The sequence below is a fragment of the Lichenostomus cassidix genome, chromosome 3, assembly GCF_008360975.1.
Source record: "Lichenostomus cassidix isolate B80296 chromosome 3, HeHo_3.0, whole genome shotgun sequence".
In the NCBI taxonomy this organism is placed as follows: domain Eukaryota; kingdom Metazoa; phylum Chordata; class Aves; order Passeriformes; family Meliphagidae; genus Lichenostomus; species Lichenostomus cassidix.
The window spans coordinates 64033878-64049663 of record NC_139483.1 but is presented as its reverse complement, the minus strand read 5'-3'; the positions used below and the strand labels follow the sequence as shown (position 1 = coordinate 64049663).

The 15786-nt window shown below is 39.3% G+C and overlaps 1 protein-coding gene across 2 annotated transcripts in view; it reads right to left on the bottom strand.

The window, feature by feature from the left end:
• The window catches only part of ROS1 (ROS proto-oncogene 1, receptor tyrosine kinase), a 68574-nt gene that overhangs the window by 17032 nt on the left and 35756 nt on the right, over window positions 1-15786 (bottom strand). Inside the window, exons 30-40 of one of the 2 annotated variants that reach the window (XM_085056106.1) lie at window positions 11867-12099; window positions 10821-10997; window positions 9622-9796; window positions 9036-9153; window positions 6810-6997; window positions 6076-6168; window positions 5254-5389; window positions 4676-4838; window positions 4334-4398; window positions 1501-1630; window positions 425-522 (exon numbers count right to left, since the gene is read on the bottom strand). In XM_085056106.1, the coding sequence (XP_084912232.1) occupies window positions 425-522; window positions 1501-1630; window positions 4334-4398; window positions 4676-4838; window positions 5254-5389; window positions 6076-6168; window positions 6810-6997; window positions 9036-9153; window positions 9622-9796; window positions 10821-10997; window positions 11867-12099 (1576 nt within the window). Of the gene's footprint in view, window positions 1-424; window positions 523-1500; window positions 1631-4333; window positions 4461-4675; window positions 4839-5253; window positions 5390-6075; window positions 6169-6809; window positions 6998-9035; window positions 9154-9621; window positions 9797-10820; window positions 10998-11866; window positions 12100-15786 lie in introns of those variants that run through there. The other variant, XR_014850942.1, reaches the window with a different exon arrangement.

Here is a 15786-nt window from a genome sequence, read left to right as displayed (position 1 = left end):
CAGTGATTGATCTTGGATGTTTTGAACAATACTATCTAATATCCTTTGCTGTTAAGTTGTGCCTGTTGTTTCTCATGTTTTCCCTGTACCCCTCTGAGAAAGTCTGGCTGTGAACTCTAATGCTACCCATTAGGCAAATGAAGACAGTACATGGATCTCTCCAGTTGCCCTTCTCTTTGCTATACGGGATATGATGCTTGCCTGGGGTGCAATAAGTCCTGGGTTTAGATCTTAGAACAGCCCATCATTCTGTGAGAGAACTGTAAGTGATATTTAGCAGAAAACAACAGCATTAGATTTTACTCCAGTGCTCTCCCCTTTACTGTTGCATTGTGACATTTTTCTAGGCATTTTTTCCCAGGTAAGATAATTAGTCTCAATACTGTGGGTAAACCTAGGAAGACTGAGGAAATAAGTTCTGTACCTGTGTATGAAACGCATTTTTTCTAAATAGACACAGCCTTTGCAAACATCCAAACATATATCCAAGAGGTCAGTCACTGTCAGTAAAGGGCTCTGGAGCTACAAGAAATAAAGACAGAAGTTAGCCGTGTCTTCCAGCTTTACCAATTTGGAATGGCAACCTCCCTATGCAAAAGCGTATGGTTTCCCAAAACAGTCAAACCACAGTGCAAAATCTCTGCATGTCAATAGAGTGAATGCTAATTTGAAGCAGGGTAAATTGCTAAATCACTGCGCTGTAAGGAAGGAGAAGACATCCTGTTTGATTTGCAGCTAAGAATATCCTAGGACATTCAGAGTTGTGGAAGAATTGGGACCCTAAAAATTTCCTCCTGCTATCAGATCAGGTTTGCTTGTGGATTTATTAATCACTGTAATATATTATTCTAGTAGAACACATATATATGCATTTCAGTAGAATTCCACACTGTAAATTTTATCTGATCATGTAAATGAAATATATAATTGCTATAATGCTATAAAATTTCATTATTGAGTCCTTTTGACCTCCTGTCCTACCATCCATATTCTTCATCTGCATACAAATTACAGAAAAATTTACTTCAAGTTGTTTATTCTTTATTCTTTTATCTTCTTTCCTTCTGAAGAATTCCCTAGGCACAGGGACAGTATATTCTTATATGCTTGGTCTATGCCTCTCACATTAAGGATACTTTGTTTTTATTCAAAGACAAGAAAAACCCCTCTATGATGCCTAATAGACCACATACATGACCACCAATATTTATTACTACTTTCAAAAGGAGAGTTTATTATTTTCACTGTGAGAAATCCAGAAGACATCTCACAACTGAAACCACAATTTTGGTCAGTAATCTAATGACATTCAATCTTCTTCACAGCATCACTGGTTGCAAGATCAGCACTCAACACTGAGGTCCCAGGGTATTAAGGAAAAGCCAGGCCAGACCTTGTAAGTACAGAAACAGCTGAAAATCAGCATGGACTTTTAGAACAGGAAAAACTGAAAAATTGTGGGCAGTTACAGGTTAAAAATATGAGTCCCATGTTCTTTACCTTTTTCTTTCTGGCTCCTCGTAAATAGCTAAGTAGATCCCCTCCTTCCATCAGCTCCAGTATAAGATACTGAGGTTCATTTAACAGACACACACCAAGTAACTTCAGAATGTGGGGATGATCAAATTTACTAAAGAGAAGGAAACATCCATAAGATTACATATGAGAAATCCAGCTGGTTGATAGCTAATAGAGCGTTTATAGCTGCAAGCAGTGAATGAGCAGTTTGGCCTTTACAATCCTGCCTCTATGAATAACATGATTCAGTAGCTCACAGTGCCTGGAATTGCCCGGCCATGGGGAGAGTTCAGGGACATCCTTCCAAAACACAGGCTTACCCTGTCTTTGACAGGTACTCTAATGCACGCACATGTATTAAAAAGCACACTTCATCGTATTTCCAGGAAGCAAAGAAAAGCAGCCAAATGGAAATTTCTTCTAGGAATAACATGATTCATCACCTGTACATTAAAGGTATCTATATTGTTTTAATAGAGTATTTTTACTACTATATTCACAGTAGAACTGCTGATTCAGAGAAATACACAAAGGTAAAAGCACAAGGTGCAGTATATTATTTTCACAGTTCACCAAGGGGAACAGTTTTTCACGGTACATTTTCAAGAGAAACAAAATACACATGAGGAATACTTCTACGTATACTCGCAATTAATTTGCCTGTGTTTGTCTAAGACAGGAATTACCAGAGAGCAATCAGCACTCTCAGTGCTGTAAGTATTCTTCAAAGAACAAAGAATATTTATTGCCTCTGTCAGTGTCTGTGTTGTTTCAATCACTTTACTTGTGTTAGAAAATGGTTTTCCCTTCTCACTGCTGTGTGAAAGCACTTCCACAAGCAGTCAGAGAAACTTGACTCTATTGGAAGAACTGATGGTGTCCAAAATGCTGTCAAATGCAGAAGTGTAAACAAACAAATAAAAGAGAGGGACATTTTCCTTCTAATCTCTTTCAATTCACTTAATCTCAGGTGTGGGCAAAGACTCTAGCAAAAAGTGTGATTTAGAATTTGACAGTTCCCCCCAGTCCTTAGCTCATACCTCTCAATCAGACAAACTTTGGCACTTTCAGGGACAAAGAGGGGAAGGAACACCTGGCACTTTCCTTGCACCCAATGCAGACCTTTCTCCACTGAACTGCCATTCCTTATTTCCCAAGGGATGGGACAGACACAAGAATTTCCTACACATATTTGCACACAAATGACTCACCAATAACCAATATCAAATGACTTTTTGGAATAGAGGCAAGTCAATTTTCCCTTTGCTGCATAGCAATAAGAAGGAACAAATAGTTAGGGTTTAACTGAGCCAGCATGCATAACATCACAATCCAAATTTTAATGAACATCCAAAAAGGTAAGTAAAATAAAAGTTGTACTTATATATATCATACAACTTGCATCTTATGTATCTTATCTGCTTGTAAGCACTCAAATGCACTTATTTTTCCTTTTTACCCTTGGTTTCATTTATGAGATCTAATAGACGAACACCAAGTAAAGTCATTGAACCCTACATGAGGGAAATAAATAATTCTTTTTTTCATATTAAAAAATTGAAATATTCAAAGAATATAAAATACACAATATTATTATTATTATTATTGTTACTGTTATTATTGTTGTTGTTGCTGTTGTTTAATGACTACTGGGATTATATAATACTTAAACTTTTCTATTCTCTTCGTTTCTGATTCATTGTATGGGTGTACATATGGGCCCACATCAATGTTTACATTTAAAGGCAAAAAAATTCAATTATGTACTCTTCCAGGATTTCTGGGTTTGGATTATTATCTGCAACCTTAAATCAGAATTGGGAGAGCTTCAGAGACTTTAACTATGGGTCCATATAATTTCCATACTACACAGTAAAACAGACCTTAACTGGGTTTATGACTTCTAGATAGACTGAAGATAGTTTATAAGCAGTTTACACACAACTCTTACTCTTTATCATTAATTTGCACTTTAATGACATGGTTGAATTTTGGTTTTAACAAGCCTTTAACCTCATTCAGTTACAATGTGTTAAAAAAGACAAAAAATGCGAGATTTTTTTTAAAATGTGTAACCACAAAATAAAATTGAATTCTGTGAAAATCAGTTTCTAATTCAATAACACCATGTTTTCTGTGTGGAAATAAAATGAATTTTTTTTAAATTGCTTGTACTTCTGCACTCATGAAATAGAAGTCAAAGAGGTGCAAAAGTGCATCTGAAAATTAAACTATACTCTCAGTCTTATGCTACCAGTTGAAAACTTCAGTTGAACTTCTATTTGTTTCTGGGGACATTCTAGAAGACCACATTTCTAGGTGAAACACAAATCTTATTATGTGAAATTCTTGCAATGGTGACAGATGCATAATTTAACTCTACTTTAATAGAAGAGATATGTGGCAGCCCCTAGTGGCACATTTTAAAAAGTATTTTCCACAGTAAATTACAACTTTAGGCATCAGTTCATTGTGATTTGATTCTTGCAAATGTTGTCCAATTTCATTTAGCAATTAACTTAGTTTTAGGGGAGCAAAGACACTGAAATACACTAGTATCAACCCAAAGAAATACCTTATACGAGCATACTGAACTTGCTGTCTGTATCTTAAATTTTGCCTATCAGATTTATAGCTTTAGTTCCGTAAGATTCATCTGTAGTGATTTACTTGTTTGGCAGAAACAGAAGAACACCCCAAAAAAAATGCCACAATAATCTGTTTAGAGAAAAGTGCTGCTTTCATTCATCTGAAAGGCCACCACCCTGACATGATACTGGCTTTGAAGGGTGCCCAATGGCAAAGCTGTCCCTACCTCATCAAGTGTGCCTCCTTCAAGAATTCACTCTTCTCCTGGTCTGTCGCACCCTTCTTCAAAGTCTACTCAACAGAAAGAAGAAGTCTAGCAATATTTTGGTCATCATCACCCTTATCACATGGCACTTCAGTAAAACAATCAGACATAGATGTAGCTTTAAATACACATTACTTTCCAGAAATCATTACAAGGAGATAATATCAGCTTCGAGTGACTTGCAAAAAACATTGCAAGGAAATAACCAGATCAGCCAACACCCATTTCTCAGGTAAAGCCTCTGAGAGAGATGTCTCTTGCTCATCCCATTCTTTCGCCAAAGAAATACACAGCTGTGATTACCTTGACTGCTACTTTGGATTCTCCACTTCCATCTGCCAGGATATCTACTGCAGTCCCTTCATATACCTCTCCAAATGCTCCACTTCCCAACAATTTGTGTAAATTGAGTTTGTCCCGAGGGAAAGCTGGCAGTGATTCAATCTCTGCTTGAGAAGGAAGAGTGCTACAAAACAGCAATACTAGTCACTTGTTCATACCTAAGAAAGTCTGAAATTTTATTAAAATTCTTCCTCAAATGAAGCTGGTACTATTTGTCTCATAAAGTACATTTAAGGAGAGCTCAGATGAGGCCTGGATGTTTTGGAAGTTATTGAAAAACACCAGGTCATCTTCCTTCCCTGTGCACTTGTGTTTTTTTCCAGAGTGACATGAAGGTTGGGCTGGGGGCGATCCTGGCCAGGCTGTGTGCCAGGGGGAAACATGGCTGGGCATCCTTTGGAGTAGACCTGCCCTGCAGCACACATGCAGCCTTCAGCTCTACCTTGAGGTGTCAGGGATGAGTGGCCTCATGAAAACTGGTCCAGGGAAGCCCTGTTAGATGTTTTTGTCCTGAGAATACATTTGGTCTGAGGACATACCGTACAGCATAACAGGCATTGGCTAGTCCCACTGTCTCAGTCATCCCTCTGAGTTGAGCTAGTTCCTTATCTTCCTTGATAAGCACTATGTGTCCAGGCAAGGCCTGCTTTCCAGATTTCAATCTCTGTTTCCATACTGGAATAGAAAAGGAGACTGTTAAGTGTTTCACTCGGAGAGCATCCCAGTGTTTGGGCAAGTTGAAAGGCTACAGATTTTATGTTATTCTGTTCAATGTCACCCCCCAACAGCTCATGAAGCAAGTCATTTCCATCTGGACATTTTTTTCCCACAAAACACAGACAACTGCTCACTGAGCTGAGAACTCAAGTGTCCATTTCTGTGTGTGACAAGACTCCAGGGAAAGGATAAGGACTGAGAGGACAAGACTATCACATGTGGACATTTACATTTCAGGGTAATCATTACATCCTTTCTTAGGGGACAAAGATTAAGAAAATGGGACCTTTTGGTGAATAAATGTAGTATGAAACTTGAGAATTATAAGGTACAAGTTTTTATAAGGATACACACAAACATTAGAGTTCCGTAAGCCCTCCTATTCTCTCCCTCCAGGTAATCTACAGCAAAAAAGGTCTGAGGATGGAGTGAATTTCTATCATGTCCTTGATACCAAAAATATAATCAGCCATCTCAATGGCCTCAAAGATTGAGAAAATACAAATTCCCGCCAGCTCCCATACTAGGGGTAATTCAGAATTTCCTTAAATCTGAAGGCAAATCATTTCCCTCCACCTGAACTGCCTTTTACTGACGTTGGGCAAACCAAGGGTAAACAAAAACAAACAAACTTAGTCACATACCAAAACCGAATAGCATGACCACAGCCAAACTCAGCACAACAACTCCAATCACAGAAGCAATGGCAGTGATGGTGCCCATGGAGATCACATTATCTGTTAAAGAGAAAGGGTAAATTGCTTAATGACTGTGCATGCATGCAATATCAACCCCATGGAGTGGAGCACACCTGAGAGAGCCCTTCAGCTGCCTGCTGTGTAAGTCCTCCACTGCGCAAAGCTCTCTCGTAGGCTGTATGTGGATGTGAATTTGGTCAGACTAACCCTTCTCCCCACACCTGGGCCATGCCTGTGGTGATGACCTACTGTATATACAGCAAGAGAAAACGCTGAACTGTTTGACTACTCAAGGTGGGATTTCCAAAAGCACCCACAAAGTGTTAAGTCTAACATTCTGGCTGAGGGCAAGAAGTAATTCTCACATCTTTACCCAGTGTGCAAACTTGTCTTTTTTCAAGAATCACATCATAAAGCAGAGTGGCAGAGTCACAGAGACAAAATGGTATTAATGAGCAGAAGCACTTTTCAGGCCCACTGGTCTGTGCAAAAGAGCCTGGATGAGCACTGGCAGCAGGGGTCACCACGTAAACATCAACATTTATTACCTATTAGACACATCACCCTTGCAGGAATATCGTTATTAAAAAAGCCAGTCTCTTCATAAATTGGTGAGATTATTTAGAATAACAAAACAAAACAAAAAAAAGATTAACAGAATACAAAAGCACAAGACATACCTTCACTCAAAATTATATCCTTGCTAATGTCACTGTATTCACCAAGTCCCAGCACATTTGCAGCTGCTGCTCTGAACTGGAAAGTTCCTTCTAAGTTCTTGGCCTTCCATGTGCAAATACTGCCACAGGAGCCGTTGTAAACCACCTTCCATGTGGACTTCACATTGCTGGTGTTGCCAGACTGTTTCCTGCAACATGCACAGCATAATGACACAGGTATGTCATTAATGCCATGAGGGTAGTTTACTACTTCATGTCCACCCCATTCTTTGCTTCAGTTCCATGGTTTTCACATTTCTCTGCCTGCATGAAAGCTCAGTGTGGTATTGGGATTTTCGCTACAGAGAAGAAAATTGTGCCATGCCATTTCAGCAATGCTAGGAATCAAACATCTTTATCTTGGCATTGGAAATTAAATAGTAGAACATTTTAGACACAAAGAACCATTCTGTATATGCCTGATTCACCTGTTTCAGTATATGCCTCACAGCCAAGATTTTAAAACCTTATTTAGCTTTCTGGTTAAAAAAAAAAAAAATTCTACTGTGCTAGAGCTTTTTGCTCTCCCAGACCCAGAGAAATTCAGTGTCTCTTGTGCGTGAGGTTTCACAAGATAAACAGGAAGCAAGTCATTGTCAGTGAAGATACCATTCTTTAGCTAGCCACTTTCCTATAGTATCTGCTGACTGCTGGGTCTATTTCTTCCTTTCCCCTTTGGACTGAGATTGATTGCTCACAATAAATTCAGAGCTGATTATTCACCAACCAAAAGAAGACCACATACTTAAACTTGAAAGGCCATATCTGAAATATCATTTCATGTCACACAACACCGTAATATATCATGAGAAATGACCTTCATGAGCATGTCACTCATTCTCCCAACACACTTTAATGAAGAAAAAAGGTCAAACACTCCTAAACTAGAAAGACATGGGAAAATGATATATTCATATCTTTGGTGTGTACATGTTGCCACTAGAGCTGTATGAAAAACAGAGGCTTCTTAAAAGGACTAGGCAAATACTTTCTAGAATGTTATGACTGAACATTTTTCTACCTTATGTGAAATTCAGTCAAAAACACCAGCTTGTGTACATTTAAACTGTGAGAGAAAAGCTTATTTCATTAAAAGACCCCCTCAATGATGCATTATGACTCCAGAGATGAATGAGAAGCTGGAGTCTGGAGAACACAGCACAGCCGTGGCACAGGCCAAGGGTCTGGCCTTTCCTTATCCATCTGCAGCAAGTCAGGTACAGACTGTCTCTTGGCATATCAAAATTTTTGTTTACTCAGAGCATGCAGGTCAGTGCTCCTGCATGCCCACAGAATTACAGTCCAGAAGCTTACAGCACCTGGAAAATATGTCTGGGTGAAAACTTACATAGATAAAGAACTTATATATGTTCTTTACATATATGTTATATATGTGAAGTATGCCCAGCTCCAGAGCACTGTCATTCCTCAGCTTCCATAAGAACAGAGAAAGAAATAATGTCTGAGTTAAGAAAATTGCTTCCCTCCATCAGTAATGACTTCAAACAATCACTGGAATATCTCAGAAGATAGACTCTCCTCATTTTCAAACAATGCATTAATTAAGCCTTGCACTGATTGCTTTAAAGAAATCTCTCCAGAGTCATGGTCAAAATATTAGAAGTTCAAAGTCACTGCCCACAGCAATATGCTCTAACTTGCCCAATCAGTGCTTCCAATGCCAGCACAGGAATAAGAGTAAGCTGGCACTCTAGTGTGACATGCATAGCCCAGGCAATCGGTATTTGATGACAGAGCACTTTAAAAATTATATAGTCATCCCACATGGATGGGAATGTTTTATTTCTGGGAATATTACAACATCTTTTATGAGTCCTCTGAACAGTAATGTATTTATAGATATACTTTAGCCAAAAATATATACTACATGTATGTTGAGATTTGTGATTTGAAATTATCTCTAAATCTTCTAGTTCACTGACATAGATCCAAATATATAACTGTATTTCAAGGTTGGTGTGAAAAAATGTTTGCATATATTTTCTTCTAAGTTTTCCAGGGATTTCTGGAAATCATGGGTACTTGGTTTATCTAAGAAAGATACCCCAATGGGAAGGGCCTTTTGCATCATATATATTTCATTCTTCCCTTTGGAGCCAACCTGAACTCCCCTGCACACCCAGACTTGTTCTCTTCTATGGGAAGAGTGCCTCATGCATTGCTTACCTGCTTTCTAAGATGTAGTAGGTCAATTTGCTTCCATTGTCATCAGCCTTTTCCCACTGTACAGAGTTTTTAGAGTCTTCTGCTCTTTTAGGAGCTCCTGGCTTACTGGGAACACCAGCTTAAGACATACAAGGGAAGAAACAAAACCCTTAAAATGTGTTTGTAGCAAGACAAAGGTCAAACAGGCACAGACAAAAATCTGATATGTACATGGGTGTTTAGACATCCAAAAGGAAAGAGGACCTACATCATTAATCCTCATAGAGAATGAATCCTTGGCCTTCTCTTTGTGATGGATAAATTCCAAAATTTTTACTGACATGCAGCCTTTCACCAGTAAAGAGTTCACTTGCATATAGGCATTTCATCTCAGTTCCCCTCACTCTTTCCTCTGCTCCACTTGGAACGAAACCTCATTTCTTTCCCCCTATTACTTTTGAGGGTATGGTATTGGATTATTCATTTTTCAAGCACACAGAACTATTGGGTCTTAGTAATTACCTGCTAAATTTTAGAAATAATTATGTTTAATATTCACATCCTGAAAATAGTCTTAAAATCTTGTTATCCTGCATTAAGTGCTTACCTGTAGTTTTAAAGCTTGTTGAAGAGGAAATGCTTTTCACTCCTGTAACATAAACTACTGCTACTCTTACAAAGTAGTTGGTCCAAGGAAGAGTTCCTGTGAGGTTGCATGTGTAAACAAGATTTCCTGTGCATGAAGTGTTCGCAGGGGAAAACCAGTCACTATTTGTTGGCCACTAGAAAAATAAAATATCATCATTTTACAGAAAACAAGCACTTGCTTGCTCTGCTGAAAGGGTGTCACAGTTCTATTCCTGGGGAGATTAATTACTTTGCCACCTCTTAATATCATAGTGGAAAAATGACGCAGGTGCTCTTTTGACCATGGCACTGTGTCCTCTCAGAAACCAAGGACACAAACCTTAATTTTCTTCTTTGTTTTCAGGAGACCTACAAGTCTTGGCAGCAACAAAGAACAACAGATTAAGTGCCTGCTTTCCACAGCCAAAAGGAGCCTTCCCATTATATTTCTGGATCATCGTGATGTGCCCACAAGTTCAGCTTGCCATGATGCAACTGAAAGGAGGTGGTTTAGTGGAATTGTGATGTGACATTTATTTTAGGGCAGGGAAATGTTTGGTGTCGACCAAATGAATCTGATTCTCTATAGTAAAGAGTCTGCATGATTCAGTTTAGAACATGGCTTTTTCTGTGTCCAGTGATTCAGATATTGAATTCTGAAGTTTCCATGCATGCTGCTCTCACTGCAGCATTTATTTCTTACTCCTTGAATCTGGTCTTCTCTCCAGCATTTTCTCTTAACCTCTATCACAGGAAAATAAAATTCAGATACTAGGTTGTAGCTAATATTTATTGCTGAAAACCCTTTCCTTCTTTTTCTTGTGCAGGGCAAACATAGGATTTGCAACTGCAAGCCCAGTTGGGGCAGGGCAGTGAGGAAACAGGGATAGGGCTGCTGAAACAGGAGACTCAGGAGGAATTCTGGTGAGGTCATCCAGGATGTCCTTTGGCACTATGGAGTACTAAATGCTACAGCTGCACTCCTCCTTGTTCCTGGCAAACACTGACTCCATCCTGCCCCTGCTGAGAAGCTAAGACTGACATCACCATGCTCAAATTATCCACTGAGACTCTTCATGTACATCCTGCCACCCACCCTGTCCTACTTACTGGGACAGGGTAGGTTAAATTTTCTCTTATCTGAAAAAAAATCACACCAAAATTTAGAGGTATTTTTACCTTACGCAGCTCAAACCAGAAGCTGGTTTCATTGATGTGCAGAGGAGCTCTCCATTCTAGCTGGAAACTGGTATTTCTGGGGACTATGTTGATAGGAGCAGGTGGAGTATCAAAAGTTTTTGCAATGACAGGGACACTTTCAGAAAACCAGTTCTCATCAGGATGAAAGGCAAGTACCTAGTAGGGAAATAGATGAACTGTACAATACCAGACCAGTTGGAAAGGTATTGAAATCTTTGAAATTAAAGCTTTGCTTTAGCAACACCAAGTGTATGGAAGACTAACTTTTCAAACAAGACAATATTCAGGCAATACAGATATAGATGTAGAAAGATTTTGAGCCTCATAGTTGTGGGATTTTACACATTCAGGCTAGACATTCATGGCCAGGAGTACCCTTCCTCAGAGACTCCTCTTGGTTTCTCATCTCAGCTTTCTACCAAGTTTCACTCTTTCTAGACCTTTCTTAAATGCCACACGCTCTTACACAGACATCCAACATATCAGGCAGTGTTTTAGAACCACCAAAAAAAACCAAAATCAAGACATGCCTTTCACTAAGCCACAGTCAAATATGACCTATGTTTGAGTATGCATACTTGCATAAACACACAGATATTTAGAGGGGTGTGTGTGGGTGTGGGTATGTGTGTGTATACATATATATATTCCCCATTATACCATTCAAATCATCAATGAAAGCCCAAACTCAAACTAAAATCAGAACAAATCCCCTCCTGTCAGCTGAATGTTCTCCCAACTGTGTAAATCAGTCTATTTGTGATACCCTCACAAATGCACATTCAGTGCACATTCTGCAGACAACATGTTTACTTGGTTGCTTTTGAAAATGTCACTCTGATCATAGACCTGCTGTCCAGATACATCATTTACTATTTCTTTAAGTCTTCATCTGTAAAGGCAGAAGCAGCACATTTTGTTCTTATGAATCCACATTGGACACTTTTATTTGTCTACTTTACAGAAGAGCAGTCTAAAGATTTGCAGGTTAGTGAACAAACCAGTGGGACTACTTGCAATTATACCTTGAATGAATTATTTGTTCCAGGTTGGAGCCCACTGACAGACCAGGAAAGCATCCCATTTGAAAATTCACTTTTTCGCAAAGGTGTCGCTGGGACAGGAGGCAATAAGTTCACAGAGATTTGATAGCGGATGGATTCAAGAGGTCCATTTGGCTTCAGAGGTTCACTCCAAGACATGTTGATGGTGGTGTCAGACAAAACTAATGTTTTAATAGTCTCAACTGCCTCTGGTACTGAAACAGAAAGAAAAATTAGTCTCCCTTTTAGAGATGTCAAGAAATGTCACCAGGGAAAGAAAAGAAGGTTCTAAGTGTATGAATATGATTCATTTACAGGACTGAAACTCTACTGAGGTAAAACTCACATTCTTGTATAGTCAGTCAGATGCAGAAAATTTCAAAATATTTTAAAGGACTTTTTACTATCTTCTTGGCTATCCTACAATGCAAGCAGACAAAAAAACCCAAAAAAACCCAACAATGACAGAAAAACAGCTGCTGTCCTACACCTCTACATTTACAGTCTTATTGCTGAACTCCTGCTCTCTTTTAGTTTCCCAATCAGGGTCTCAGGTATGGGTTTAATATGGTACTTACTTGGCTATGTCCCCAAAACCTGTGCACTATTCCAATTGGAAAGTGTTTTCTTGAACAGAAACTTATGAAGAAGAAAATCTAAAACTAAGCATTATTTGCCATCATTTACAATTTTGCTCAGAAATACAGAGTCTGGCTGAGCTGTGTAAGGAAGAAACTGGGTTGCTGGTCAGATGTCCATACCAGCTGGTTACTCACTAATTGCTCCAGAAAAATCAACCCTTCCTTTGAAGCTTTAAGATCACAGACTTTGTAATGGGATATGGTATATCCATACTCTGCATAAAAAAATCTTTATTTCCCATTGAGCTGCCCAGATAGGTAAAAGGTTAACAAGGCATTACACTATTTATGTTCCCAGCATATCAGAATGATGAGTCCATATGCTCTAATTCATATCCTAGTGGCAAGACTACAGATTATTTAATGAAATATGCAGAAATTAAACTAGGAAAGAAGATAAATTTTTCACTTGTCTAGCTAAAACCTATGTGGAGTAAGAGTGACACTCTGTGGCAAGAGCAATGCATTAATTTTCCTAAGTTGTCTTCCTCCTCTTTTCATTCCCTCTATCTTGCTATTTGATGGAAAGCACAAATTATTCCAAGCTTCTTTCACTTCATTACAGAATTAAGAGAAAGGCAGAGGGAATTCACACAGCTTCAGAGGTGTTAAATAGTGTGCACACTTCAAGAGGCTCTAGCAGCATCTGATTACAATTTAAACTAGCCGTTGCATTCATGGAATTGAGAACATAAGTGTCAGGACACAATATACCTTCTATTTACAGCTGGCTGGAAGTTTTTCAACAAATTGTGTAAAGCTCTGAATGTTGATACAAATAGCTATTCAAAATACTCAGGGTTTGTAGGCTGGGGTGGGGTGAGGGGTTTTTTTATTGGTTTGGTTTGCTTTTTGTCTAAAACTTGATTTTTATCCAGATTTTTCTTTTTGTCTCAGCTAGAGAAGCCTGTTCTGAGTTTCATCTTTTATTTTAACATGAGACTGAAAAATTCCATTTGAGTGGAGAAATACAGTCCCCCATTTCATTAGCTACTTTTATGTTTCATCACTGAAAGGGTGTACACTGCTGCAGGATGGCACAGCTTACCATACAAAGAAGTAACTGTTAATTCTTGCCATATCCCAAGAGTATTGAATCTTATACAATCAATGCGTCACACAGATTTTATGTTACAGATGTGGAATCCCATGCAAAGAATTGAAATCTACTGATTGAAGGCTAGAGTTGTTGGGTGTTTAGGGGTTTTTTTGTTTGTTTGTTTTCTCCATAGAATCCGTAGGAAGATAAAATCATCAAGGTTGGAAGAGACCTTTCAGATCATTACGCTGAACCATCAACCAACACTACCACTGTAACCCCTAAACCACTAAACCACATCATCCAGAGGCCCCTTAAACACCTCCAGGGATGGTGACTCCACCACCTCCCTGAGAAAGCACTTCCAGTGCCTGACCACTTAAACAGTGTAAACATTTTTTCTGATATCTAATCTGAATCTCCCATCTCAGCTAAAGGCCATTTCTTCCAGTCCTCTCACTGCAGGCATGGTAGAAGAGACCAGCTCACAATATTCCGAGATCCACACAGGATGGGAGCCTATTTTCCTGGTGGTGCAGATGCTAAGAGATCTGACTGTTGAGAGGGAAAAACCAGCATAGTTGAAAGAGAACTTCCAAAGTACAGCATGTCTAGATTCCACAAGAAGAGTGGCAATATGCCTGCAACTCTTGTTTTACTTTCATTTGAAAGAAGAAAAAAGTTCACCTTAAACAGAGGGGGAAAATTTTTAAGGGAAAAAATGTGACTGTTCCCAGAACAAAAAAACAGGGAATGATCTGTGCAAAAGAAAAGCCACTGGCAGCTCACAAGTGACAATCTCCTGTGGACAATGGTGGCAAAAAGAGAGGTTATTTATTCTATGTATGAACCTTTAAAGAAACCAAAGTGTATCCTTAAGGAAAGAAGAAAATAAGTCAGGACTCCTGGCATGTAATTGTAGTCAGGTATTCTGGATAAAGTGTTTTCTTGGGCACAGTCGATCACCAGTGGAAAGAGATGTTGAGGAAAGTAAGAAAAACACAGCAGCGGCTCTACTTCCTTCAATTCCAGTTATTTCATCACCTTCTGAAGCAGCCAAAAGCCAAGGACAGGTAAAAAGAGATGAGGGGAGACCTTAGGAGTCCTACTGTGGCTCCCTCAGTGCACGTCATGGCAATATCCACGTGCACAGCTACAGAGCCTGCACAGCTCTGTGCCAGCTCCAGCCAGCCCTGCTGCAGCTGGGCTAAGGGAGCCAGTGCCCAAGGACCAGAGGCCACTGTGCCTCTCAGTTGCACTCCCTTACCCTCCTCTCAAAGAACTGCTCCAACTCTGCAGGACAAGAGCCAGGCAGGAAAACTAGTGAAGATGGGGGCCACAGTATTCCCATATCCCAGTGAGTTCAACACCAAGGTACCATCTCCCTAGTCTTTCTGTAAAACATAGACATGCTCTCATGTAGACTTGGCTGCAATTCTGATTTGCTGACTTAGGAATTAACAGAGGTGCCTGATGGCTTTGCAAGTGAAGAGATTATGTGGATCAAGCTGACACTGGCTGGTGACACCAGTCACAACAGAGCAAACCAGACACAACAGAAGAGCAAGCACTGTGTATAGGACAGGGAATAGCTACCTCTCATAATAGGTTCCCATGTTTTCAGCTAGTGAGTTCAACAGAAGCACTGATAAAATTATCTGAAGAGAAGCACAAAGGCAGCTCCTCATGAAGACAAGTTTATATGTGCAAAAATACACATGCAAATCAAGAAAATGGTAGTTGGGTTACAGCTACCTATTGGGTTGGATTACAACACTTGCAAAAGCATAGCATGCATTTTTGCATGGTCCTTTTCTTCCTGGAAGATGTCAAGAGCTTCAGGGAAACTGGCATAGTAGCTGCCCCACGGCTGAAAACAGGTAGAGTGAAGCAGGAAATGAGTAGAACCATCTTCCTTCCCATAACTGAGTTGTTTACACACAGGGAAGGCATCTAGCTCAGACTGTAGTATTCTCAAAGAACAAGGACTGAAAGGGCACATCAAAATTCCTGAAATCAACTGAAAATGGGCTGTTGTCATTCAGGCCAAAAGTAAAAATGAAACATAGTCTTTTCAGCCTGCTTCGCAACAAAACAAATTTGCATTACCCTAAGAAACAGCAATTATGAGAATGACGTCAAGCCAAGGAAAAAAAATCTTAATGCTGAATGAATACATAGTACAAATATTTAAACATACATAACCACATAAACATTCAAAT